This window comes from Trichinella spiralis, assembly GCF_000181795.1.
Source record: "Trichinella spiralis strain ISS 195 chromosome Unknown Scfld4, whole genome shotgun sequence".
Classification (NCBI taxonomy): Eukaryota; Metazoa; Nematoda; class Enoplea; order Trichinellida; family Trichinellidae; genus Trichinella; species Trichinella spiralis.
In genome coordinates, this window is record NW_003526943.1 from 469,812 (window position 1) to 489,728 (window position 19,917).

General features: G+C 40.4%; 7 protein-coding genes across 7 annotated transcripts; 3 read left to right on the top strand and 4 right to left on the bottom strand.

Annotated features, from left to right (window-relative positions):
* Window positions 1–4,681: 4,681 nt before the first annotated feature.
* On the bottom strand, window positions 4,682–5,041 carry Tsp_00105 (hypothetical protein). The gene has a single exon (XM_003375862.1). The coding sequence runs from the start codon at window positions 5,039–5,041 to the stop codon at window positions 4,682–4,684; it is 360 nt and encodes a 119-aa protein (XP_003375910.1).
* Window positions 5,042–5,556: 515 nt separating this feature from the next.
* On the bottom strand, window positions 5,557–5,940 carry Tsp_00104 (conserved hypothetical protein). The gene is made up of 2 exons (XM_003375863.1): window positions 5,750–5,940; window positions 5,557–5,686 (listed from the first exon to the last, which is right to left on the bottom strand). Exons 1-2 carry the CDS (start codon window positions 5,938–5,940, stop codon window positions 5,557–5,559), a joined length of 321 nt encoding a protein of 106 aa, XP_003375911.1.
* Window positions 5,941–6,020: 80 nt separating this feature from the next.
* On the bottom strand, window positions 6,021–7,057 carry Tsp_00103 (conserved hypothetical protein). Its single transcript, XM_003375864.1, has 2 exons — window positions 6,966–7,057; window positions 6,021–6,177 (listed from the first exon to the last, which is right to left on the bottom strand). Exons 1-2 carry the CDS (start codon window positions 7,055–7,057, stop codon window positions 6,021–6,023), a joined length of 249 nt encoding a protein of 82 aa, XP_003375912.1.
* A 210-nt stretch (window positions 7,058–7,267) lies between these two features.
* Window positions 7,268–7,884, top strand: Tsp_00102 (zinc finger protein). The gene is made up of 2 exons (XM_003375865.1): window positions 7,268–7,633; window positions 7,834–7,884. Exons 1-2 carry the CDS (start codon window positions 7,268–7,270, stop codon window positions 7,882–7,884), a joined length of 417 nt encoding a protein of 138 aa, XP_003375913.1.
* A 1,202-nt stretch (window positions 7,885–9,086) lies between these two features.
* Window positions 9,087–9,395, bottom strand: Tsp_00101 (LppZ protein). The gene has a single exon (XM_003375866.1). The coding sequence runs from the start codon at window positions 9,393–9,395 to the stop codon at window positions 9,087–9,089; it is 309 nt and encodes a 102-aa protein (XP_003375914.1).
* Window positions 9,396–9,482: 87 nt separating this feature from the next.
* On the top strand, window positions 9,483–17,343 carry Tsp_00100 (zinc finger protein). The gene is made up of 11 exons (XM_003375867.1): window positions 9,483–10,032; window positions 10,538–11,562; window positions 11,686–12,006; window positions 12,319–12,786; window positions 13,662–14,207; window positions 14,275–14,513; window positions 14,602–14,747; window positions 15,006–15,188; window positions 15,269–15,524; window positions 15,732–16,806; window positions 17,110–17,343. The coding sequence occupies exons 1-11, from the start codon at window positions 9,483–9,485 to the stop codon at window positions 17,341–17,343; spliced, it is 5,043 nt and encodes a 1,680-aa protein (XP_003375915.1).
* An 851-nt stretch (window positions 17,344–18,194) lies between these two features.
* On the top strand, window positions 18,195–19,881 carry Tsp_00099 (hypothetical protein). The gene is made up of 3 exons (XM_003375868.1): window positions 18,195–18,244; window positions 19,484–19,549; window positions 19,641–19,881. Exons 1-3 carry the CDS (start codon window positions 18,195–18,197, stop codon window positions 19,879–19,881), a joined length of 357 nt encoding a protein of 118 aa, XP_003375916.1.
* The last annotated feature ends 36 nt before the right edge of the window (window positions 19,882–19,917 follow it).

The following is a 19,917-nucleotide window of genomic DNA, read 5'->3' on the forward strand; positions in this document are numbered from 1 at the left end:
CCTGAGTTGTTTAATACGTCACTACCGTGTGATAACTGTAGAAATTTTCGAAGGGAAAAGGGAAATTTTTTCATTTTCACTTAATTAGCATATGAAAATTTAAAATTATTAATTGATTTCTGAAAAAAAATTATTATTATTATTATTACTAGATGGAGAAATCGAAATCAACAAAATCTTAGCAGTGGGGTAATCAAAAAAAAGAAAAGTTTATGAAAAAAGCACTTTGCTAATTGTTATTTTTATTAGTTAAATTAAAAAAATAAAATTATATTGTGAGAGTTTGTTTAACGTTTTCAATTATAGAGATATTTGAAATATTTTTTTAATTTTTTTGAATAAAGTTGATAGATTTTGTTAATTATCAAAGGTTGGCTTAAACTTTGTTTTGTTCGTTTCAAATTCACAAATTCAGAATTCATTTTTGAATATAATTTTATTCGTTGGGAAAATTTTTGACAGGTTTTGTTCATTTATTCATTCGTGAAAAATGAAAGCTAACAATAATAAAAAGAAAAAGCAAATAAATTGTTTGAAAAAAATGTAAATTTTCTCATTCTTTTCGTTGCTTGTCAAAAATTAGCCGAAGGCCAAGAAAGTGTGAACGAGAAGCATTTTCTCACAATAGTTTGCTACAAATATAGCAACCAAAACTGATCGGGCGTGTCATTTTTGTTAGCTAAAATTAGGTCACATGAGTGTCGCTGTGATCAACTTTTCATCATGAGCATAAGCATAAGCATGTTCAGGGGAGGGATGATTTTTTTCCTGCAAGCTTCGAGTGGTTCAGTGGTGCACGAAATGACTAATCGACTAACAATGTTGTTGTTGCTGTTGTTGTTGGGATTTTTTCCCTTGCAACCGACAAACAATGGAACTTGACAGATGCTTGTTCGAAGGGTGGAAATTTTTACCATGAAAATTGTGAAGCTTCACCGCGGTTGTCAAGAGCGATGGAGCTGCGCCTAGATGGTGATCAGTTGCGTCCTTGGTGGACCCATTTGTTTTCGATTAAGGTCACCGGGCTGCAGTCAGGGGCGCGGCCCAATTTTGACGGATGACCGTATAACGTGTGTGCTGGCTGGCGGTCACCGACCCCGGCGAACGAGAGGTTTCACGGACCGTCCGCGCCGCCCACGTCCGGTCAGAGCCGAACGAACATTCGAGCCATATTTGTCCAACATGCAGCTTCTTTGATGGCTTTGTTGTTGTTGTCTTCAAGCTCAGAATAAGCTAAATTTAAAATTGAGGTAAAAATAAGTTTTATTATCCACATGTGTATTGTTTTTTGAATTTAAATTATTATTCAATGAATAGTTTTGATTAAAAAAATAGAATTTTTGACAAATGGCAAATTTTTACGACATTCACGTACATTTGACACGACATTCCTTTTTCATTGTGTGTGTGTGTGTGTGTGTGTTCAACGTCACCAATGGCGGTGTGCACAGTTTGCTATTAATACATACATGCACACATACATATAAGGTTGGATTTGTTTGAATTGAGACTGGTGAAAATCGTAGGCTTGTGTGTATATTTGTTGTAAATTTGGAAAGGAAAAAAAATTATTTTATTAAATTCTACAACAACAACAACAAGAAGAAGATATTAAAATAATAGCTTCACATTTCCGTTTATTTGTACCGAGATTTTTGATTGATAATGTTGATGATTCATCATCATCATCATCAACGTTGGTAGTCAACGGATGATGATTCATTTATTCATCATGTCCATTGTCGATTGGAACGGGTCGACCATTATCAACGTTTGACACTTTTAACATAATGTTCATACGTTGTTGCCATTTAATAATAACAATAATAATAGCTGATGATGAAGAACAGATACGCCTGGCATAGCATACACATCGTTCGTTTTGTTATTACAAAATTTTTAAAAAAAGGAAAAAAAAGGAAAAGTAGCGAATTTAAGAAGAGGATGTCAAATAATTTGATTAATTATTTCTAATTTCCGGCTTTGTTGACATCAGATTTAGCGAATGGATGGATGGATGGATGGATGGATGTAAGCCGGCTAGGTGGCTTTTTGTCGTCGCCATTGTTGTTGTTCTTGTCATTGTTACGGGGGAGGGTAGAGCAAAAGCAAAAGCAAAGGAAGCATGAGAGGCAGGGGAAATGTTTCTCGCAACCTGATTGGCCAGTATAAAAAGCTGCCAACGATGAACGTGAAAAACGCGCTTATTACGCTCGAGCACCGGGCCGGGAGCGATGCCATTTCACAAGAGCAGGTTTTGCCGGCGCAAAACTCGGTCGCTTGTCAACTCGACCAATAATTATTGAAAACGGGGTTCCAGACATCCTTCGCAACTCAGCTCCAATCAACCGTCTGTATTATAATTTTTTCCTTCTCCCCCTCCCCCTCCCCAACATTTTATTTCCTGTCTACAGCAGCAACAACAACAGCAGACAACCATATTCAGCAAACTATTCAATATATGCAGGTTAATATATTTTTATTTATTATTATTCAAAATTAATAATTTCAAATCAATTCAATGGGCACAGCAAATGACTAGCTAGCAAGGTAGGTTTTTGGCTTGGCAGATACATACATACATGGATAGATAGGCAAAATCATGAATACAAAGTAAGCTAATTTCTTTCTTTGTTCATTTCGTATTTATTATATAATTAACGTTATTTTTAATGGAAAAATTAATATATTTATTTTTCGAATAATTTCCAACAACAAAAAGAAGTGAAGAAAAGTTTGTCTGTCTGTCTCTCTCTCTCTATTTTGAAAAGTTGAAGCTTTTATGTTGAAGCAATCAATGAAAATGAGGTTTTCAAACTGGTCGTTTTGCCTGGTTCTTCTCCTTCACTGGTTCAAGGTTTTCCGTCTTACTGTCATTTTCTCTTTTTCTCTCGTCAAGTTTTCTTTTTTTTTTAAACAAAGAATTACTTGAAAAAAAACATATATATATATATATATCTATTAGCTTCAGATTAATTAATCAATTGAATAATAAATAGATTTTACTTATTTTTCTGTATAGACATCCGTGTAAGCAGAATATTTTTTCCCCACCTTTGTTGTTGTTGTTGTTGTTGTCTCATTATTTGGCGTTGAATCGCTCAGTTTGTAGGCCTGCTATTGCGCGCTACGAGCGCCTCGCTGTTTGCCCAGTTACGCCGCCGCTTCTACTGACTGACTGACTGACGACGTTGGTCAACAAAACTGCTGCGATTAGCGAGCACCGATTGAAACCAAATACGACGCCATACAGACGCTGGTGACAAGCCATCCGAATGTATTCATTCTTCTCTTCAATTTTATGAATTATGAATATTTTTTTCAAAAAAATGGAATATTCTTTTTTTTCAGATTTTATTTTCTATAAATATACGCAATTTTTGAATACCAAAAAATGGAAGACTAATCTCTACAATTTTGCACCAATAGAAATATATATATATATAAGTATAGAAGCTTTGAAGCCTCTTCGGATCGGTCGATGGTGGTGCTTCTTGCTAATGGGCGTCAGTCGACTGACGACTGGAAAAACTGGCCTTGGAGAGTTTGATTGGATTTCAACCAATCCGGTCCTCAATCAACAGCGCAACGTACAGTCAATCGACAGACAGAGCAGCGCCACTATCTTCCTCCACTTTACGGTCGGAACATTTCCACGCTCGCCTCTATTATTCCTCCAATTCCATTCTGTGTTAGTTTCAACGACAATCGAAAGTATGCAAATTTATTTTTATTAATTTAATGAGATTTTTTTAAAATTTAATTCCCCCCACCCCGAAAAAAAATTGGAAAATTTGAATAATTTTCCCACGTCTACTTTCGAGAGACTTGATTAATTTGGTTTTCGAGTAAGACTGTTGCGAGAAAACTTTTTTCAGTTTCTTCATTCCACGATTTTTCAATTGCCACGTTGCGCTGTTTGTCCAAGCAGTGAAAATATGTTGGGCATATTCCATTTTTCAGATGTCACCATTGAACCGTTGACGTCACGTTGAAACGGAAATGAAGTGAACAAAAAAAAATAGAGAGAAAACAGAGCAAATTATAATAAGTATACCATTCGTTCGTTGCTATACCATACCAAAAATTGGTGACCAATTTTAGAAGAAGATGATTGACGGTGATTATTTAAATTTTTATTTTTGATTTATTGTCAATTTGAAAAAAAATACAATGGAAGAGAAGATGGAGAAGATCAAAAATGGAAAAACTGATAGACAGACAGACAGACAGTGTCTGGCTGTCTGTCTGTCTGTGTGTGTGTGCGTTTCTGGTCTGTTTGTCATTGGCGTATGGCGGCTGCTTTGGTTGTCGTCGTTTTATAAAACAAGCATCAGCAACGTTAGCGAAAGCGGAACGCAAGACACGCATCTGGCGACAAGCAGGCCACGATGAGAGCCTTGTGCGATTTCACCTCCTTCTTCCTTGTGCACAGAAATTTTTACCGGTGTGGTGATTTCAACGTTCTGGCCCTGCCTTTTCTTCCACGTGTCAACATGCCACGTTATACCACATTATTTTTTACACTCTTTTTCTTTCTGCTCACAACGGCGGAACATGTGGCGGCGGCGTTGAAAACTTTTCTCGACGCTCGTTTATTTTATATCCATCATCAATCAAATCAATCCGTCCATTTATTAATGATTTCAAAATTTTGTTATTAATACAACAACAAATATTATCATGTATATATATTTTTTTGGGGGGGGGTGGGGAGGGGGATATGGTCCATGAGAGCATTTTCAATAATGCAGCCGACCGTGATATTGTCGTCACCGTCGTCGTCGTCGTCGTCGTTGTTGTTGTTGTTGTGAAAGAAGCAGTTATTAACATTAAGCCGTGTCGGCGCAGTCAGTTGGTGCTGTAAGCCAATCGGCGGTTTTGTTTGCTTTTTCAAATGGGCCGCTTTGAAATAATTGGCGCGTTCAGTAACGTCGTTGCCGTAGCGTTGCCCGTAGCCGTAGTTGTTGTTGTTAGCAGAAACCACCACCACCACCACCACCACCATTGTTACAGAATGACAAGAATATCGAGCCTGCATATCTGTTGTAGTTGTTGTTTTTTTGCTTGCTTCATCGTCATCTTTTTTTCGCCTAGGATGGTGTAAATTGTTCAATTTTTTAAATTTTAATATAGAATTAGGATTTTTTGCATCAAAGATTACAAAATCTCAAATTCACCGTCCGCTTGTCTGTATGTTTATTCGATGTACTCTGGCCGACGGTGATGGTTCAGTTGGTGGTTTGTTTTTTTTTGTGTTCTTTTACACTGCATCTTTTCGTTTAGCTTGCTTCGATTTTGTCCCTTTCTAGCTTAATATATTCAACGACCAAGCAAGCAAGCACAAGCCCACATCGTACGTATTATTATTATTATTATTATTATTATTATTATTATTCACTTGCTTGTCTGGCCGTATTCGTCCGTCATCCATTCGGCTCATTTCCACTATTTCAACGGTCATGTTGTTCGAGTTGTTGTTCGAATTGTTGTTGTTGTTGTTGTTGTTGATCAGTCTGTAAATGACCGACAGTGACCGCCGCCCGCGCGCCAGTTTCAAGGCTGATTGTGAATCGATGAATTGGTTGCTTGGCGCGGTGATCGGACATGAACGTGCCGTGCCGGTTCCGTTCGGTCCCGTCCTTGCGTGCGGCGGAGATTGGCCAGCCTCCTCCAGGTCAGTGGCCTTTAAAATGCAGCAGCAGTACTTGTGGTATTGGTAGTAGTAGTAGTAGTAGTAGTGGACGACCTCGGACGACCCGACCCGAACCAACCCAAAGCTTGTCTGGGATCACTTCCTCTGTGCATTTCGAATACGACACACCAGCTGCTGTCGTCGGTCGACGAAAACAACCGTCGCTGCTGTTGGTTCAGGTGCCCTGGTGCCGAGAAGAACGTCCGTCCGTCAGTCGCATCTCCACCATCTTCCAACGCATCCATTTTCACGCATGCAGCTTGCTTACTCACACACACACAGTCAAACGTACGTCTGTCTATAACGCGCAGATGTACCACCGGTTCTACTGTGTATACGACGTTTGTGTCTGTCTGTTCAAACGTGGGCAAACACTAACGTCGAGCTCGCTTGGTTGCTGTTTTGGTCGCTTGCGGTCGACGTGTCGGTGCCAGTCGGCACCGTGACTACTATTAGTTACACAATGTTGTGTCTGGGTTGAGCTGAAAATTTGAATATCCAGTGAAATTTTCAATTAATCAATCAATCTATCAATCAATCAATTGTATTTTTTCTACATTCTAGTGACGTCATGTTTTCATTATATGTATATATCGGTTCAAATGAATCCATTGGACGAGATGGAAGAGAATTGGGAAAATAATTAATTAATTGTTCATGTTTGGTTCTGTTCATTTTGTATATTCTAAATGGATATGGAATATGGATAGAATTTTGTATGAAAACTTGTATTTTACGTGCATATGAATATGCATGCTTGTATGTTTGTGATTCGTCGATTTGCCTGCAGTTGCAACGGAACCAGGCCAGCAGCCGGTCGTCGGTCGGAACGGCCTGAACCGGCTTCAACGTTGTTGTTTACTTGTTTGTGTGCCGCCAGTGCAACGCTGTTCAATACCGGGCGGGCGTGTTCTCATCCGAGTTGGTTGTTGGTAATTTTTCAGTCGAGCGCGGCGCCCTCATTTTCCATCTCTCCCACTCCTCTTCCCCACCTTGTTGGTGCCGTACATATACAACTGTTTCTCACTTTTACATTACTCAGCTCAGCTCAGCTCAGCTCAGCTCAAATCAGACACAGACAGACAGACAGACAGACAGACAGACATTTTGTTTTCATATCTTCTCTACGATAATGATGCAATGTTGATCAACGCGCGTTGGATATTGACGACCGCGCCCTTTGAGCCCCACCATCGTGTGTGTGTGTGTGGATGGAAATGGAAATTCCGGTTTAAGAGGTGGGGTGGCCGGCCGGTCGGCTACGACCAACCTTGACCGATTGATCAAAGCAACGCCAGGGTGTCCAGTCTGTCTGTCTGTCTGAATGTATTCGGTCGTGGCGCCATCGTGGTCGAGAATCATCAATTCGTGTTTCACTGAAAAAAAACTTATTCAATTAATATTAATTCAAATTTCGTTTCAGATTTGGAAGAGAAGAAGAGAAAAAAAAGGAAAATTTCTTCTTTTCGACAAATTTCCGTACGTGATCGTCATCAAACGTGAAAAAGCCGTGTGAAAAATTTGAATAATTAATTAATTTTCTGACGTGATTTTTCGTTTAAATTGAAATCGATGAATTCGATGGAACGACGTCCGGTCAAAACGGCCCACCGTGGCGCAGAACGTTCCGAAGCGGAACCGGCGCCGAAGAGGCGAGCGACCAACGCCGGCAGTCTAGACGACCAGCAGCAGCATTTGGACGACGACGACGACGAAGGTGTGGTCGTTGTTGTCGTCGATACTGATGCTGGTAATGGTGGTGGTGATGGTGGCGGTGATTCAACGACGACCCCGGACGACCCGGCAACGTTACAAGTATGCAAGTCGACCATTTGCAGTCATTGTGGAACGATGATCAAAAATGCGGCCAATTTGGAAGTGCACATGCGACGCCACTTGCAATACCGGCCCTACCATTGCATCCATTGTGATTATCAGGTAAGCAAGCAGACGGTGAACGTTTTTTTTTCTATTCTTCTTATTTCTACAACTATCTCTGTTCACTCTTCTAAAACACTGGCAAATAATTTCAATTATACTATATTATTATTATTTATTAATTTGTTAAATAGGGGAAAAAAATTTTTTTTCCTTTTTTTTTCTCTCACTTCATATTGAAAATGAAAAAAATCAATAAGCGGCGAATTCGACGATCATACGGTACGATGATTGATCGCTTCATTCTATAAATTGGTAAACAAGCAGCAAAACCTACGGGGGGACAGAGTATCTTTGCTTTTTTCTACTAACGTCAAATTCTACTGACTGATGATAGAATTCGTATTTATTTATTGGACAATAGAATTGTTTTAAAAGAACAAAAATGAAACTATTATCAAACTGTATAAATTAATATATTCTCCGAAAGAAAAGCATATTGCAAATGGATTAAATAATATCGCATTATTTGTGGTTAGAAAATTGAAACTTTTTTTCTTTAAAAAAAATTATTATTATTTGCTTGTACTTTGAAGGTTTAAAATTTTTCTTTCTCATTTTCAATTCAGTTCAGGGATGTATGTCTGTAAGTATAGCTTTGAAATGTGCATGTAGATTTTGATTCTCAACGACGGACTCGCAAAAAACAACAACAACAACAACAACAACAACCGAACAAACATGCTTTTGCAAAATGTGTAACGCACTGATGATCATGATGATATCTGCCGCGCAACGCTTGCATTCGCTTGCTAAAGGGTATCCCGTTTTGTGTATAAACTTGCTTGCGTGTTTCTTGCGAACATGTGCAGCAATTCATCACCACTGTGCTTGCTTCTGCTGCATTCGAGCGTATATCTATTTGCACAGACGTCAGTCGTATTGGTACGTTTGTGCAGTTTGAAAATTTGCCATTTCTGTTTGTATTTTGCTCAGTGTCATTTAATTGAAAATATTGCAATAATTAGTCAATTGCAATCCTATTTTTGCGTGCATATTTCAAGCACAAAGTAAGTGTAAAATTTCCATTTAAAAATATTCTCTGACAACAAGCAGCTTTATTTTTACATTTTTTTCTCTTTCTGCTATTTTACACTTTTTTCTGTTGATCAACGTATTTTTTTTTCATCATAACAATCATGCGATTTCATTTTCATCACAGCAATGTTGATAATGATCCATTGATTGACGCTTTTCTTTTGCATCCATTTTTCAATGTGCATAATAATTCTTACAAATTTAATAAACGTTTTATTTTATTTTTTTTTCAACAAACAAAATTGCAATAATGTTCGGAAAAAATAATTTACAAAAATAAAAGAATTTGAAATGGAAATTATCATCTTTTTTTTAAATAAAAAGAGAAAAATCATGCACTTGTGTAGGGCTACGATGTGGACGATGTTGGTCGACATGCGACGCGTGCTCATCCGGGTTGTCAGTACAAGCTGAACTACAGGCCGGTGGCCGAGTTGGAAAGCAGCGTGAAAAGCATGATCGACGCTTGCAAGAAAATTGGCGGCGGCGCCTCGTTGAACACGGTCGACATGCTCGGTTCGAGTAGAAAATTTTCCCACGCGGTACAAATCCAAGGTCCACAGAGTTTGGCCGAATCGTCCATGTTTGCCGTCGACCACAACGGCAGCGGTGGTGGTGGTGGAGGTTTGGACGTTGGCGCCGGGTCGTTCGACTTATGCTTGGTGACCGATTCCACCATAGCGGATAGCCGTTCGTCGCCGCTCGCCATGAACATGAACTCCATGCTGACCGCTGGTCAGACGGAAAGTCAACGAGTATTTTCCGGCTTGTTGTACGCGGCGCTGGCGTCGCTCGAACTGGACAGCCTGAAATGCGGCTGTTGTGGAGATTCTGTGGCCCACCGCCCGGATTCTATTCTGCGCCACTTGCAACGGCACGTCCGCTTCAATCGGTTCCAGTGTTCGTTCTGCGGCACCGCTACGGGCAGCTTGTCGGCTTTGGAAGCCCACGCGAAATTTTCGCACGCGGATTTCAAGCCCCAGGTCTATTTGAACCAGATGCGCCACTTGGTACGACGGGAAATTTGTGCCGTGGTCGAGACGATCTTTTTGGGTGTTGGTCAGATGGCGAAGCTGAGCTGCGCGCTGTGCGACGAAAAGCTGCTCTGGCGTTGGAGTGCTCTGCTTGGCCACGTGCGCCAGCACGAAGGCAACTTCCCCTACCACTGTTTGCTGTGCAACAGTCCGTTTGTGGATCCGTTGACGGCGTTGCAGCATTTGCAGTGCGTTCACGCCGGCCGGACGGTCAGCGCTTCTTGTTGCACCAACTTCGGCACCGAAGAGTTGGTCGAGCGGGGTCTGGCCAAATGCTTTCCAATATTCTGCGATCAAACGCTCGACCAATTGTTGCTCGTCGACAACGTCGATCCCACCGATCCGGGCAAATCTTCTTCTTCTTCTTCTTCTTCTTTCCGTCCCAACCAGCCTCTGGTCAATTTGCCAATGGTCACGCCCCGTCAGCCGACCAAATCCACCGTCTACTGTAACTTGTGTCAGGCGAAAATTTCCAAAAACATGTCCTGCTTGATTGCTCACGCCAAAGTCCACCTGGCCTACAAGCCGCTCAAGTGCGAGTATTGCAATTTTCGACACTTTGCCATGTCGAAAATTCGACGTCACAACGTCCGTGTGCACGGCAACAAGCCGGTCAAAGTCAGCTATCACCCGGTGCCGGATATTGGCAAGCAGATCAAGCAGATGAAAATCGAATGTTTCGGCTTGTTGGCTTCGACTGCACCAATAGCCCAGTCGTCGTCGTCGTCGTCGTCGCTGCTGCATCACCACCACCACCATCAGCAGCAGCAGCAGCAGCAGCAGGCTTGCGATTCACTTTACGCCGACGACGACACGTTGTTGCTGTTCGAAGACGAACTACCACCCGAGTGTAGCGCTGTGGTCGAGGACGAGTCCCAGATTAGCGCGGTTGGCGCCAGTCCACCGACCTCGGCTAACACAACCCTGAACAGTGACGACGCCAGCGACGACGACCGGTCGCTGACTTCGCTGACCGGCGGCGATTTCAACTACAACACCGGCCTGTTCTACAACAGCTCTGCCAACGGGGAACGGGATTTGGTCGCGGTGAAAAAGGAAACATTCTCCAACGCCGGCGATCCGACGTTGGAATTGCCCAGCCTGGGCAAGAAGATGTGCTGTTTGTGCAGCACGTACATTGCCAACAATCCGAGCTCGTTCGAAAATCACGCCTGCAAACATCTCGACTACAAACCCTACCATTGCCACTATTGCACATACCAGTCGTACATTCGGGGCAAAGTTACCAGACACATTCAACAAGTCCACAGCGGATTGCCGGTGAAAATTATCCACAAACCTGTGCCGGGCATCAAGGATCGTATCGTGACCATGAAATTGCGTTGCTTTCCATTTTTGGCTGGCTTTGCCGGCGAAGCGCCGTCCACTTTATCCGGCACCGGTGGTGGCACTGGTAGTGGTAGTATGCCTCCGGCTGTGGCAGCGGTGGTGAACGCGTTGGCGGCCGACGGCTCCGTCAACGTCACTGGCAGTGACCACACCCGAACCAAGGAGACTGTCGTCTGTCTGCTCTGCTCGCAGTCGATACTGTGCACCGAGACGGCATTGACCGACCATTTGCCCAGTCATATTGCGAATAAATTTTTCCACTGTCCCGTCTGCACGTACGCTACGAATTTTTTGATTCGAGCCAAACAGCACGTGCACAGTGCCCATCCGCAGAGTCAAGAAACTCGAATTGTATGCTGTCCTGCGGACGGTATGCGTGGATTGCAAGACTTGGCAGTGAAATGTTACGGACCTCTGGCTGCGTCGCTGGTGTCATCTGACAAGCTGGCCGTTGCTGCTGCCGTTACTGCACTGGCACAGTGGAACAATAATTCCAAACCATTCAAAGTGGACGACGATGAAGACGATGACAACGGCACTATTGCTATTACCACCACTAGCAACAACAACAACAACAACAACAACTGTACCGAATCTTCATCACGAGTGGAAAATTACAACAATTTCAAGCACCAAATGATTGGTGGAACAGAAGACGACGACGAAATGCAATCATCTCAAGCTGCGGCTGCAATAGTCGCGGCGGGATTTTTACAAGCTGCAGCTGCGGCTGCAGCCGCTGCCGCGGTACAAGCCAAAGTTGATGATATGAAAGCCAAATGTCAGCTTTGTTCGGAAATGGTTCCCAAGCAGTTGGCAAATTTGATTCTACACTCAAGACAACATCTCGACCACAAACCGTATCAGTGCGCCTACTGCAGTTGGAAATCAGCCGAAGAAGAAGAAGTCAAACAGCACATTACACGTTCGCATCGCAATGTGGCACTCAAGGTAAAAATTAGTGATCAATTTTTTTTAATTCAAATATTCATTATTGTTGTTGTTGTTGTTGCATGCAAAGTTTGCGAAAACTTTGCAACATTTGCACAAGTAGGTAAAAGGGATTTTTATTTGGTCTTTTTGAAATTTCTTCAAACTTATGAAAAAAGAACAAGCTTCACATTTTAAGCTTTAATGAATGAACGACGATGAAATTATCCCATGAGAGAAGTTGTGTCGACATTGTAAAACAAAATCTCATACCGCTGAGAAAACTAAACGCATTAATTTATTGCATATTTCAATTTGACTTGTTTATTTAAGGTTTTATTTCATCCCGAAAGGACTATGGTCAATCGTATTGCGCAACGTTGTTTTCCAAATCTCAATGTGGGCGACAGTTCTCAGCTGATTTCGAGCGGCAACGGCAACGGTAACGGCAGTCCTAACAGTCACATCACCGGCTTGACACCAGTGGTGTTGACCCCTGGCACTCCGAATGCGAATACCATTCTGCGCAAGTTGGTCTGCAAGCTTTGCAACGGCAGCATTGCGGACAATCCCAAGTCGATCGGTATTCATGTGAAAAATCATCTCAACTACAAACCGTATCGATGTCCGTACTGTCGGTACATGTCTTGCGAACAGTCCAAAGCGAGGCGCCATGTCGAGCACGTGCACAATATTAGCGGCGATGCGATTGAAGTGCACGCGGAAGACAATATCAAGGAGAAAATTACCGACATGAAAGCTCGATGCTTTCCAAATCTTGGCCACGTCGGACTCGGTGAAGTATACAGCAACTGTGACGATGCAGCGGCTGCTGGGAAACACCACCACCACCACCACCACCTTCTTCCTACGCTTAGTAGTGGTCAGTCAAACAAGCCGTCGTCGCTTGGTAATTTGGTTGATTCGGCGTTGCAGCAGTTCGATTGTCGTATTTGCCACGAAAAAATACCGTTTGAATCGACCGACCACCACGCACGCACCCATCTCGGCAAGCCGTACAAATGTGCCTACTGTAGTAGTCGATTTTGGTCCGACGAGAAAGTCAAGTTCCACATACAAACCGTCCATCCGAACGCTCCGATGAATTTCGTTTTCCAGGTAGGCGGTGCTCCTCCATATGCATGTCGTCAAAGTGTATCACTTTTTCAACACTCTGTTGCTTCCATTCCTAACAACAATTCCTCTGCAGCGTAGTTGAACTTGTCTTTATGTAATTTTTCTTTTTTCTTTTTTTCTTTTTTTTACACTATATACATATGCACATAAATATAAATATAAATATAAATATATATGCATATATGTGAATATATGTATGCATATAATAAATATGTGTGCGAGAGTTTTTTGTTTTTCGTTTCGTTTGTGCGTGTGTGCGTGGCATTTTTCTCTTCACGTGCTTATAATATGCAAAAAGAAAACAAACATTTTATATGAAATTTTGCTCAAATACAAAAAGAGTAAATTCGCTTAAAAATCCATTTCAAATTCTTTTCTCATATTTCATTGCATAATTTTTAGTTTGTTTTTTATTATATTGCTGTAGTTATTTTTTATGCTTTTTTTGTATTTGAGAATTCATTATAAATGTTGTAGATGAATAAATCTAAATATTAATCAATCAATCAATCAATCAATCAATGACTGTTATTTTTTAGGGAAACGAAAATGATTCACAGTTTCACTTGATACGAAAAAAATGCTTCCCAGATATGCTGAACAGGAACAATGTTGCAGAGTGTGCAGTTGCGAACAAGGTGAAAGCGACAAACAACAACAACAATACGAGCAGACTTAGCAACGGCTTGTCACTTGAGAGCGGTAATAGTAGTAAATTGGCATTGCTGAGCAGCGGCGGAAAATCCGATCGACAGATTAGGACAAGCAAATTGCTCAGCGGCGTTGTTTGTCAAATATGTTCCAAAGAGGTTCCAGACGGGTCATTGGACGCTCACACAAGAAGTCATCTGGGCTTCAAGCCGTTTCATTGCGCTTATTGCAATTACAAATCGAGTTCCGCTGCAAAAGTGAAAAGTCATCAAGAATCAGCACACCCTGAACTACCACCGTTGCAACGTTGTTTCACTCAGCTAACTGAAAACATGAATCAGTTGATTACCGACATGCGTTCTGTTTGCTTTCCACAATTCGATAACAACAATGCTCAAACGACAAAGCAGTCTTCAGAACAGCTCATATCAGAAGTAAATATACGATTTGTAAATAATCAAAAAAATTATTATTATTATTATTGTTAATTTTTTATTCAAGGCTGAGCAGTTACGATTATGTTTGGCCGGTGAACTTGAAGCCATTTCACTTTGTTGGGGTGACGATACTAGTGTCGACAGAACAGCAATGACAACAACAGCCTCGAATTGCAAGAATAGTGGTGCTTCAACAACTGTTGAACAGAATAATAATCTGATCTGTCAGCTGTGCAAAACATCTGTTAGTGGAACGATGAATTCCATTGGTCTTCACGTGCGCAGTCATTTAAACTATGAACCGTACGCACGCATTATATATATATATAATTCAAATGATGATAATGCAAAATTTTAATTTGTATTATTATTTTTGTTTTTGTTTTTTTAGATTCCATTGCAATTTTTGCGAGTACAAATCTTGCATTCAAGAACACGTGAAAGAACACTTGAACAACGTTCACCACAGTAGTCAGTACGAGATGAGCTACAATGCTGAACAGGATGTTCATACGAAAATGGCCAACATGCGTCGACGTTGTTTTCCCAGAGTAGATTTTAGAGACGAATCTGAATTGGCAATTGAATCGTTCGACATAGCTGAAAGTGAAGACGATTTGGACGAATTGGATGACGAAGAGGAGGAGGATGATCAAGATCCAGAAGAAGTAGAAGTAGAAGTAGAAGAAGAAGAAGAAGTTGATGATGATGAAGAAATAGAAGAAGAGGAAGAAGGAGCAGGTGGTGGAGTAGAAGAAGAAAAAGAAATGGAATGTGATCAGGCTGGTTCTACAGTTTTCTGGCAAAGTGGTGAATCGTTGGATTTATCCGGTGAAAGTGCCGCTCAACAAGCAAGTGTTCAGCTGGAAAGCATGGAATCTATTAGCAGTTTGATGAACACAATGCTTGGAACATCCGATTTGAATTTCACCAATCCCATTGCTGACCTGTCTGCTGTCGGTGACATTTCTGCGGAAGGTATTTTGTTGATCAGTAATTTTCAGTTTTAAAGAAAAATGAGAAATAAAAGTATCCATCCGTTTGATTTTTATTTTCAGGTGAAAGTTATCCAGAAGTGGAATGTCAAATTTGCTCTGAACGATTAACCAATGATGAATTGTCCAAGACGAAGCATTTGACCAAACATCTTGGCGATTATGAATTTCGCTGCTATTATTGCGATTTCAGCAGCTTTGTCCAAACGGAAACGTTGAAGCACGTGACCGCTTCGCATGCCGGTAGTCCGGTCCGAGTTACGCGGACTTCGTTGGGTACGGCTCAAATTAGCGCCGCTTACGAACGACTCGGCCAACAGTGTTTTCCTCGTGGTGGTCCACGTTCTGCCAATAATGACAATTCAATCACGACATCAACAGCATCATCACCACCAACAAGCGGCACAACAGCAGCAGCAGCAGCAGCAGCAGCAAATACGTGTTCTGGTGGAACGCGCAAAGCCATTAACACCACGGCGGCGGTATTGCAAAAGATCACTTGTGCTTTGTGTTCAACAACGATAAGCTCGGCTGATGATGATCAACTGTGGGCTCACGTTCGTCGACACAAGATCCAGTCCCATTACAAATGCCCCCACTGCAGTTTCATGCATTCGCACAGTTCCAAGGCCAAAGAGCACGTCAAAGTTGAGCATTCGGACAAAGTTGCCAAATTGTCCACTGTTCAGATGGACGTTGACGACGAAACAGTCTGGCGTGGTCGGTGTTTTCCGGACTGGAATGTCCATGCTGGGGACGATGGGGAATTGGACGACCTGGATGAACTTGAAGAGGTGGACGATGAAGAGGAAAATGACGATGAAAACGGTGCTTCCAATGCAGCCAGTGCAACTGCGACGAAACGTCGCTCTGCAACTACGCGGGTCTTGTCCGCTGACGGTCCGAGGTACATTTGTCAGCTGTGCAAAAGTCCAGTGTCCATGTACGCGAGCTCGTTGTACGTCCATGTGAAAAATCACATGAATTACAAGCCGTACTGTTGCGGAAACTGTGACTACAAATCGCCGGTGAAATCCAAAGTCAGACGACACATCCAGAACGCTCACAAAAATGTATCAGCGACGATCAACTATTTCCCCACTCCGGGCATTGATCACGAAGTGCTCAGGTGGAAGAAGAAATGCTTTCCAGAAGTAACATCGTTCGCCACGTTGGCAAACGACAAAGTTCCTTGTTTTGTTTGCAAAACTGACGTTGCTGATACGTTTTTATCAAAATCTGTCCATGCAAAAAATCATCTAGACTCGAAACCTTATCATTGCGGCTATTGCTTGTACAAGAGTTGTTTACGGGGAGAGACCAGACGTCACGTGGTGCGTCAGCATCTCGGTTTGCCGGTCAATGTGGTCTTTGTCGACAAGGAAGTGGCGACCAAAGAGAAAGTGACGCGAATGATTGAACAATGCTTTGGCAGTGCTGGTACGAGTAAGAAGTCTGCCACATCGACGCAGAAACAAGGAGGAAATACCGTTCCAAAGAGCCTCAAATCGACCGTGAGCTGTGTCGAAGAGAAAAAGGGAAATGGTAAAATTTCAATTGGTAGCAGCAGTTCTGTTGCTTCTTCTTCTTCTTCTTCATTAGTAAGTCGTAGTGGATCGTCGTCAAACACCACTACAACAGCTATGACAACAGCAACAGCAGCAACAACAACAACAACAACAACAAGTGGTCGTCAGTCTTCAAGTAGTGGTCAACAACGCCAACAGTCAGCAAATTCAACCAGTGTCAGCAATGCTAACGCTGCTGGTGCTGCTGCTGCTGCTACTACTACTACTACTACTACTACTGCTACTACTACTACTACTACTACTGGTGGTGGTTCGTCGATATCACCGTCAGGATATAATTTACGCACTACAAGAGCATCGTCATATCGTTTGCAGGCAGCTACCGCGGCCGCTACAGCGACTACATCTAGAGTATCTAAAAAAGAAACGAACAAAGAAGCAACCGCAACAACTTCCGACGTTCGTCTTGGTCAGCCTTATCGCGTATGGCATTGCAGCTATTGCGATTACATGGCCCACAGCAAATATATTGTTAAGCAACATTGTGTCAGCGAGCATCCTGGCCAACCGGTGGAAGTTTTGGACGTAAATCGAATGTGCAAGAAATAGTTTTATTATTATTATTATTATTATTATTATTATTATTACGTTTTGCTTTATATATTTTGGAGGCTTTTTTTGTTTTATTGCATGCATATGTGTGTGTGTGTGCGCACTGCATTTTTATTTTTTTCTTACCTGGTGGCCATCAGCGATGGCAATTCTATAAGCAGTCCGAAAGTCAAAAATTGCATTACTTCTTTTGCACCCGTTGTACATGTTTTCACTTTTGCGTGTTTTAGCTCGCTTTTGTAAAAGTTTAAAACTGACGCCTTTTTGTGAAACTCAGGTCTGATACAATGATTTTCAGTTTGTTTTAAAATTTTGGCAATTTCAGCATCTCTTTTGATTTTCATCATTCTCTCGTTATCATCTTTTATACATATACATGTAAGTGACCAGTGAAAAATTATCGAGCTATGGTTGAAATCAGTGATTTTTTCACTTTATTTATGAATAAAATTGTTCTTTGTCATTGCAAAGTTTTTGTCATTCTTTGCAGAACAAAATGATTTATGTTTTTTTTTCTATAAAATTCCAAATCATTTTTACATTTCGATGAACGAAGTTACAATGCTAACTAAATTCATTCAAAATGTGAATAAATTCTAGTTTTCAACAATTCAGAGGCGCGAATAAGAATGTAACAAGTCCTCTCTCTGGTCTGTACATTTCTGATTTTTTGAATGCAAATAAATGCAATAATTATTCAGCAAGTAAATCTAAATAAATAAGTAAACAAATATTTCAGCGTTGTTGAAGCCATCAGTTACGAAAATGTAAGCAAAAAATTATTATTGAAATGCCTGCACAATTTTCATTTATTTCTTTTCAAAGCTCAAACTTATTTTGAATATAAAATGCATATAACAGAAAAAACCCAGAAATTAATATTTTTTGAAAACCCCATGTAATATAAATTATATATAATATAAAATAGAAAAATCTTCTGAATGATCGATCGATCAAAAAAAGATGTAAAATTTATATATTTATTTATTTATTTATTGTTAAGAAAATTTTCGACAGTCTTCAGAATACTGTAAAAGAATAAAACCTACTTTTGTTTTTACAGTACAATACACGTCATTTTCGGTTTACCGTATGAATGAATAGCCCACATGGAAATTCAACGTTTCGTATATATTATTATATAATTGAATGCAGACGTTGCACATATGTGAAATGAATTTAAAATGCAGTTGTTAAAATTTAAATTAAAAAGAAATTTTTAATCAACTATTATTTACCAGTGCAGTTGAAACAAAATTGTTTACTACTATTGCACAAAAATTATCTACAAAAATAAATGGCACCAACAGATAGATAGCTTGATAATTAATTAATTAATTGTATTATGAATTAAAACTAAAATTAACTACTGATTTTGAGATTTAATTTTTCACTTTATCTACTTTAAAGTTTTTTCGTTCTGAAAATTTCAAAGGTTACGTACAATTATTTTATTTCAATTTGCTTATACATTAAAATACGTTTTCATTTATTTTACTATAATGCTGAACTGAATAAACCTGTGTTTTCTTCACAAAAAATGCACATCTGCATTTGAGCAAGTAATTTAATGTTTTAGGCTTTCTTTCTGTTGATTTATTTGTCACTGTCAGTTTGTTTTATCAGCGTTTCTTGAGCATTTTCACTTTGCCACTTTGCACATATATGGTACAATTTTCAGATTATCAGCTTCAGTGTTCAATGCGAAATATTCATCCATTTACCGCTCTGATAAAAGAAACCTACCGATCAAAAGACACTTAGTTGCAATAGTCCCAATTTTTGAAAATATAATATAATAAATACACACTTTCTTCAGTATTAAATATATTTTTTTATTTTTGTTATGTTAATTTTACTCTAAATTGTATTACAAAAATGTCATGATTCTATTGTATATTACCATAAAATATAAGCGGAAAATATATTGTTGTAATAATTTTTTTATTTTAAATTATGTTTTGTTTTAATTTAAATCAAATTTTCAATTTTTTTTGCTTCTGCTTTAATCAAGTATGAAAGTAGAGCAAATGAAAAAAAATACAGTATGCATGAATTGACGAAGATAAAAATAAATGTTTTAAAATAAAATTTTTAGTTTTATTATCATTAATTTATAAATTTAAATAAATTTTAGCTGTAACATTGTTGTTTTAGGGAAAAACATAAATATTATCACAAAGATTATTATTTTGACAAGCAGGTTTCATGTTTTAATAACAACCATATTGGATAAGGTCAGCAGTCGATCGCCATTAGCTAGGCAAAATTAGTAGCGAACGGACTTTGTGTAGCCTGCCTTGCCGCTGGCGTTGTATTGCTCATTGTCGACCTCTTCTTGGCAGTATACCATTCCCTCGCGCTTCCCGAACCCTGGACAGCCTGGTGGCGCTGTTGTCGCATCGTGCTGACGCCACTTGTTCGCTCGCATCTCATCGGTCGCATTGTTGCTTACTGCCCGGTCGTGTATCGACGGCAGTGAAAATTGGCACTACTTCGACCGCTCGTTTCCATGAAACCCGTCGCAATCGATGAATAAAAGTGGGCTTCTATTGCCCAGCTCACTTCGGT

Excerpts from the sequence above, each read along its gene's own strand:
- Tsp_00099 (XM_003375868.1), top strand. The coding sequence starts at position 18,195 with ATGCATATAACAGAAAAAACCCAGAAATTAATATTTTTTGAAAACCCC. Across the intron at positions 18,245-19,483 it reads ATATTTTTTGAAAACCCCAT|CTGTAACATTGTTGTTTTAG; the intron begins GTAATATAAATT and ends AATAAATTTTAG. Across the intron at positions 19,550-19,640 it reads ATTATTATTTTGACAAGCAG|CCTGCCTTGCCGCTGGCGTT; the intron begins GTTTCATGTTTT and ends GACTTTGTGTAG.
- Tsp_00105 (XM_003375862.1), bottom strand. The coding sequence starts at position 5,041 with ATGCAGGCTCGATATTCTTGTCATTCTGTAACAATGGTGGTGGTGGTG.
- Tsp_00100 (XM_003375867.1), top strand. The coding sequence starts at position 9,483 with ATGCGGCTGTTGTGGAGATTCTGTGGCCCACCGCCCGGATTCTATTCT. Across the intron at positions 15,525-15,731 it reads TACGAACGACTCGGCCAACA|CTCGGCTGATGATGATCAAC; the intron begins GTGTTTTCCTCG and ends AACAACGATAAG. Across the intron at positions 16,807-17,109 it reads CTTCTTCTTCTTCTTCATTA|GCAGCTACCGCGGCCGCTAC; the intron begins GTAAGTCGTAGT and ends TATCGTTTGCAG.
- Tsp_00104 (XM_003375863.1), bottom strand. The coding sequence starts at position 5,940 with ATGGATGCGTTGGAAGATGGTGGAGATGCGACTGACGGACGGACGTTC. Across the intron at positions 5,687-5,749 it reads TTCGGGTCGGGTCGTCCGAG|GCCACTGACCTGGAGGAGGC; the intron begins GTCGTCCACTAC and ends TGCATTTTAAAG.
- Tsp_00102 (XM_003375865.1), top strand. The coding sequence starts at position 7,268 with ATGAATTCGATGGAACGACGTCCGGTCAAAACGGCCCACCGTGGCGCA. Across the intron at positions 7,634-7,833 it reads GCATCCATTGTGATTATCAG|CGGCGAATTCGACGATCATA; the intron begins GTAAGCAAGCAG and ends AAAATCAATAAG.
- Tsp_00101 (XM_003375866.1), bottom strand. The coding sequence starts at position 9,395 with ATGGAGTTCATGTTCATGGCGAGCGGCGACGAACGGCTATCCGCTATG.
- Tsp_00103 (XM_003375864.1), bottom strand. The coding sequence starts at position 7,057 with ATGATTCTCGACCACGATGGCGCCACGACCGAATACATTCAGACAGAC. Across the intron at positions 6,178-6,965 it reads GCTTTGATCAATCGGTCAAG|CTCAACCCAGACACAACATT; the intron begins GTTGGTCGTAGC and ends TCAAATTTTCAG.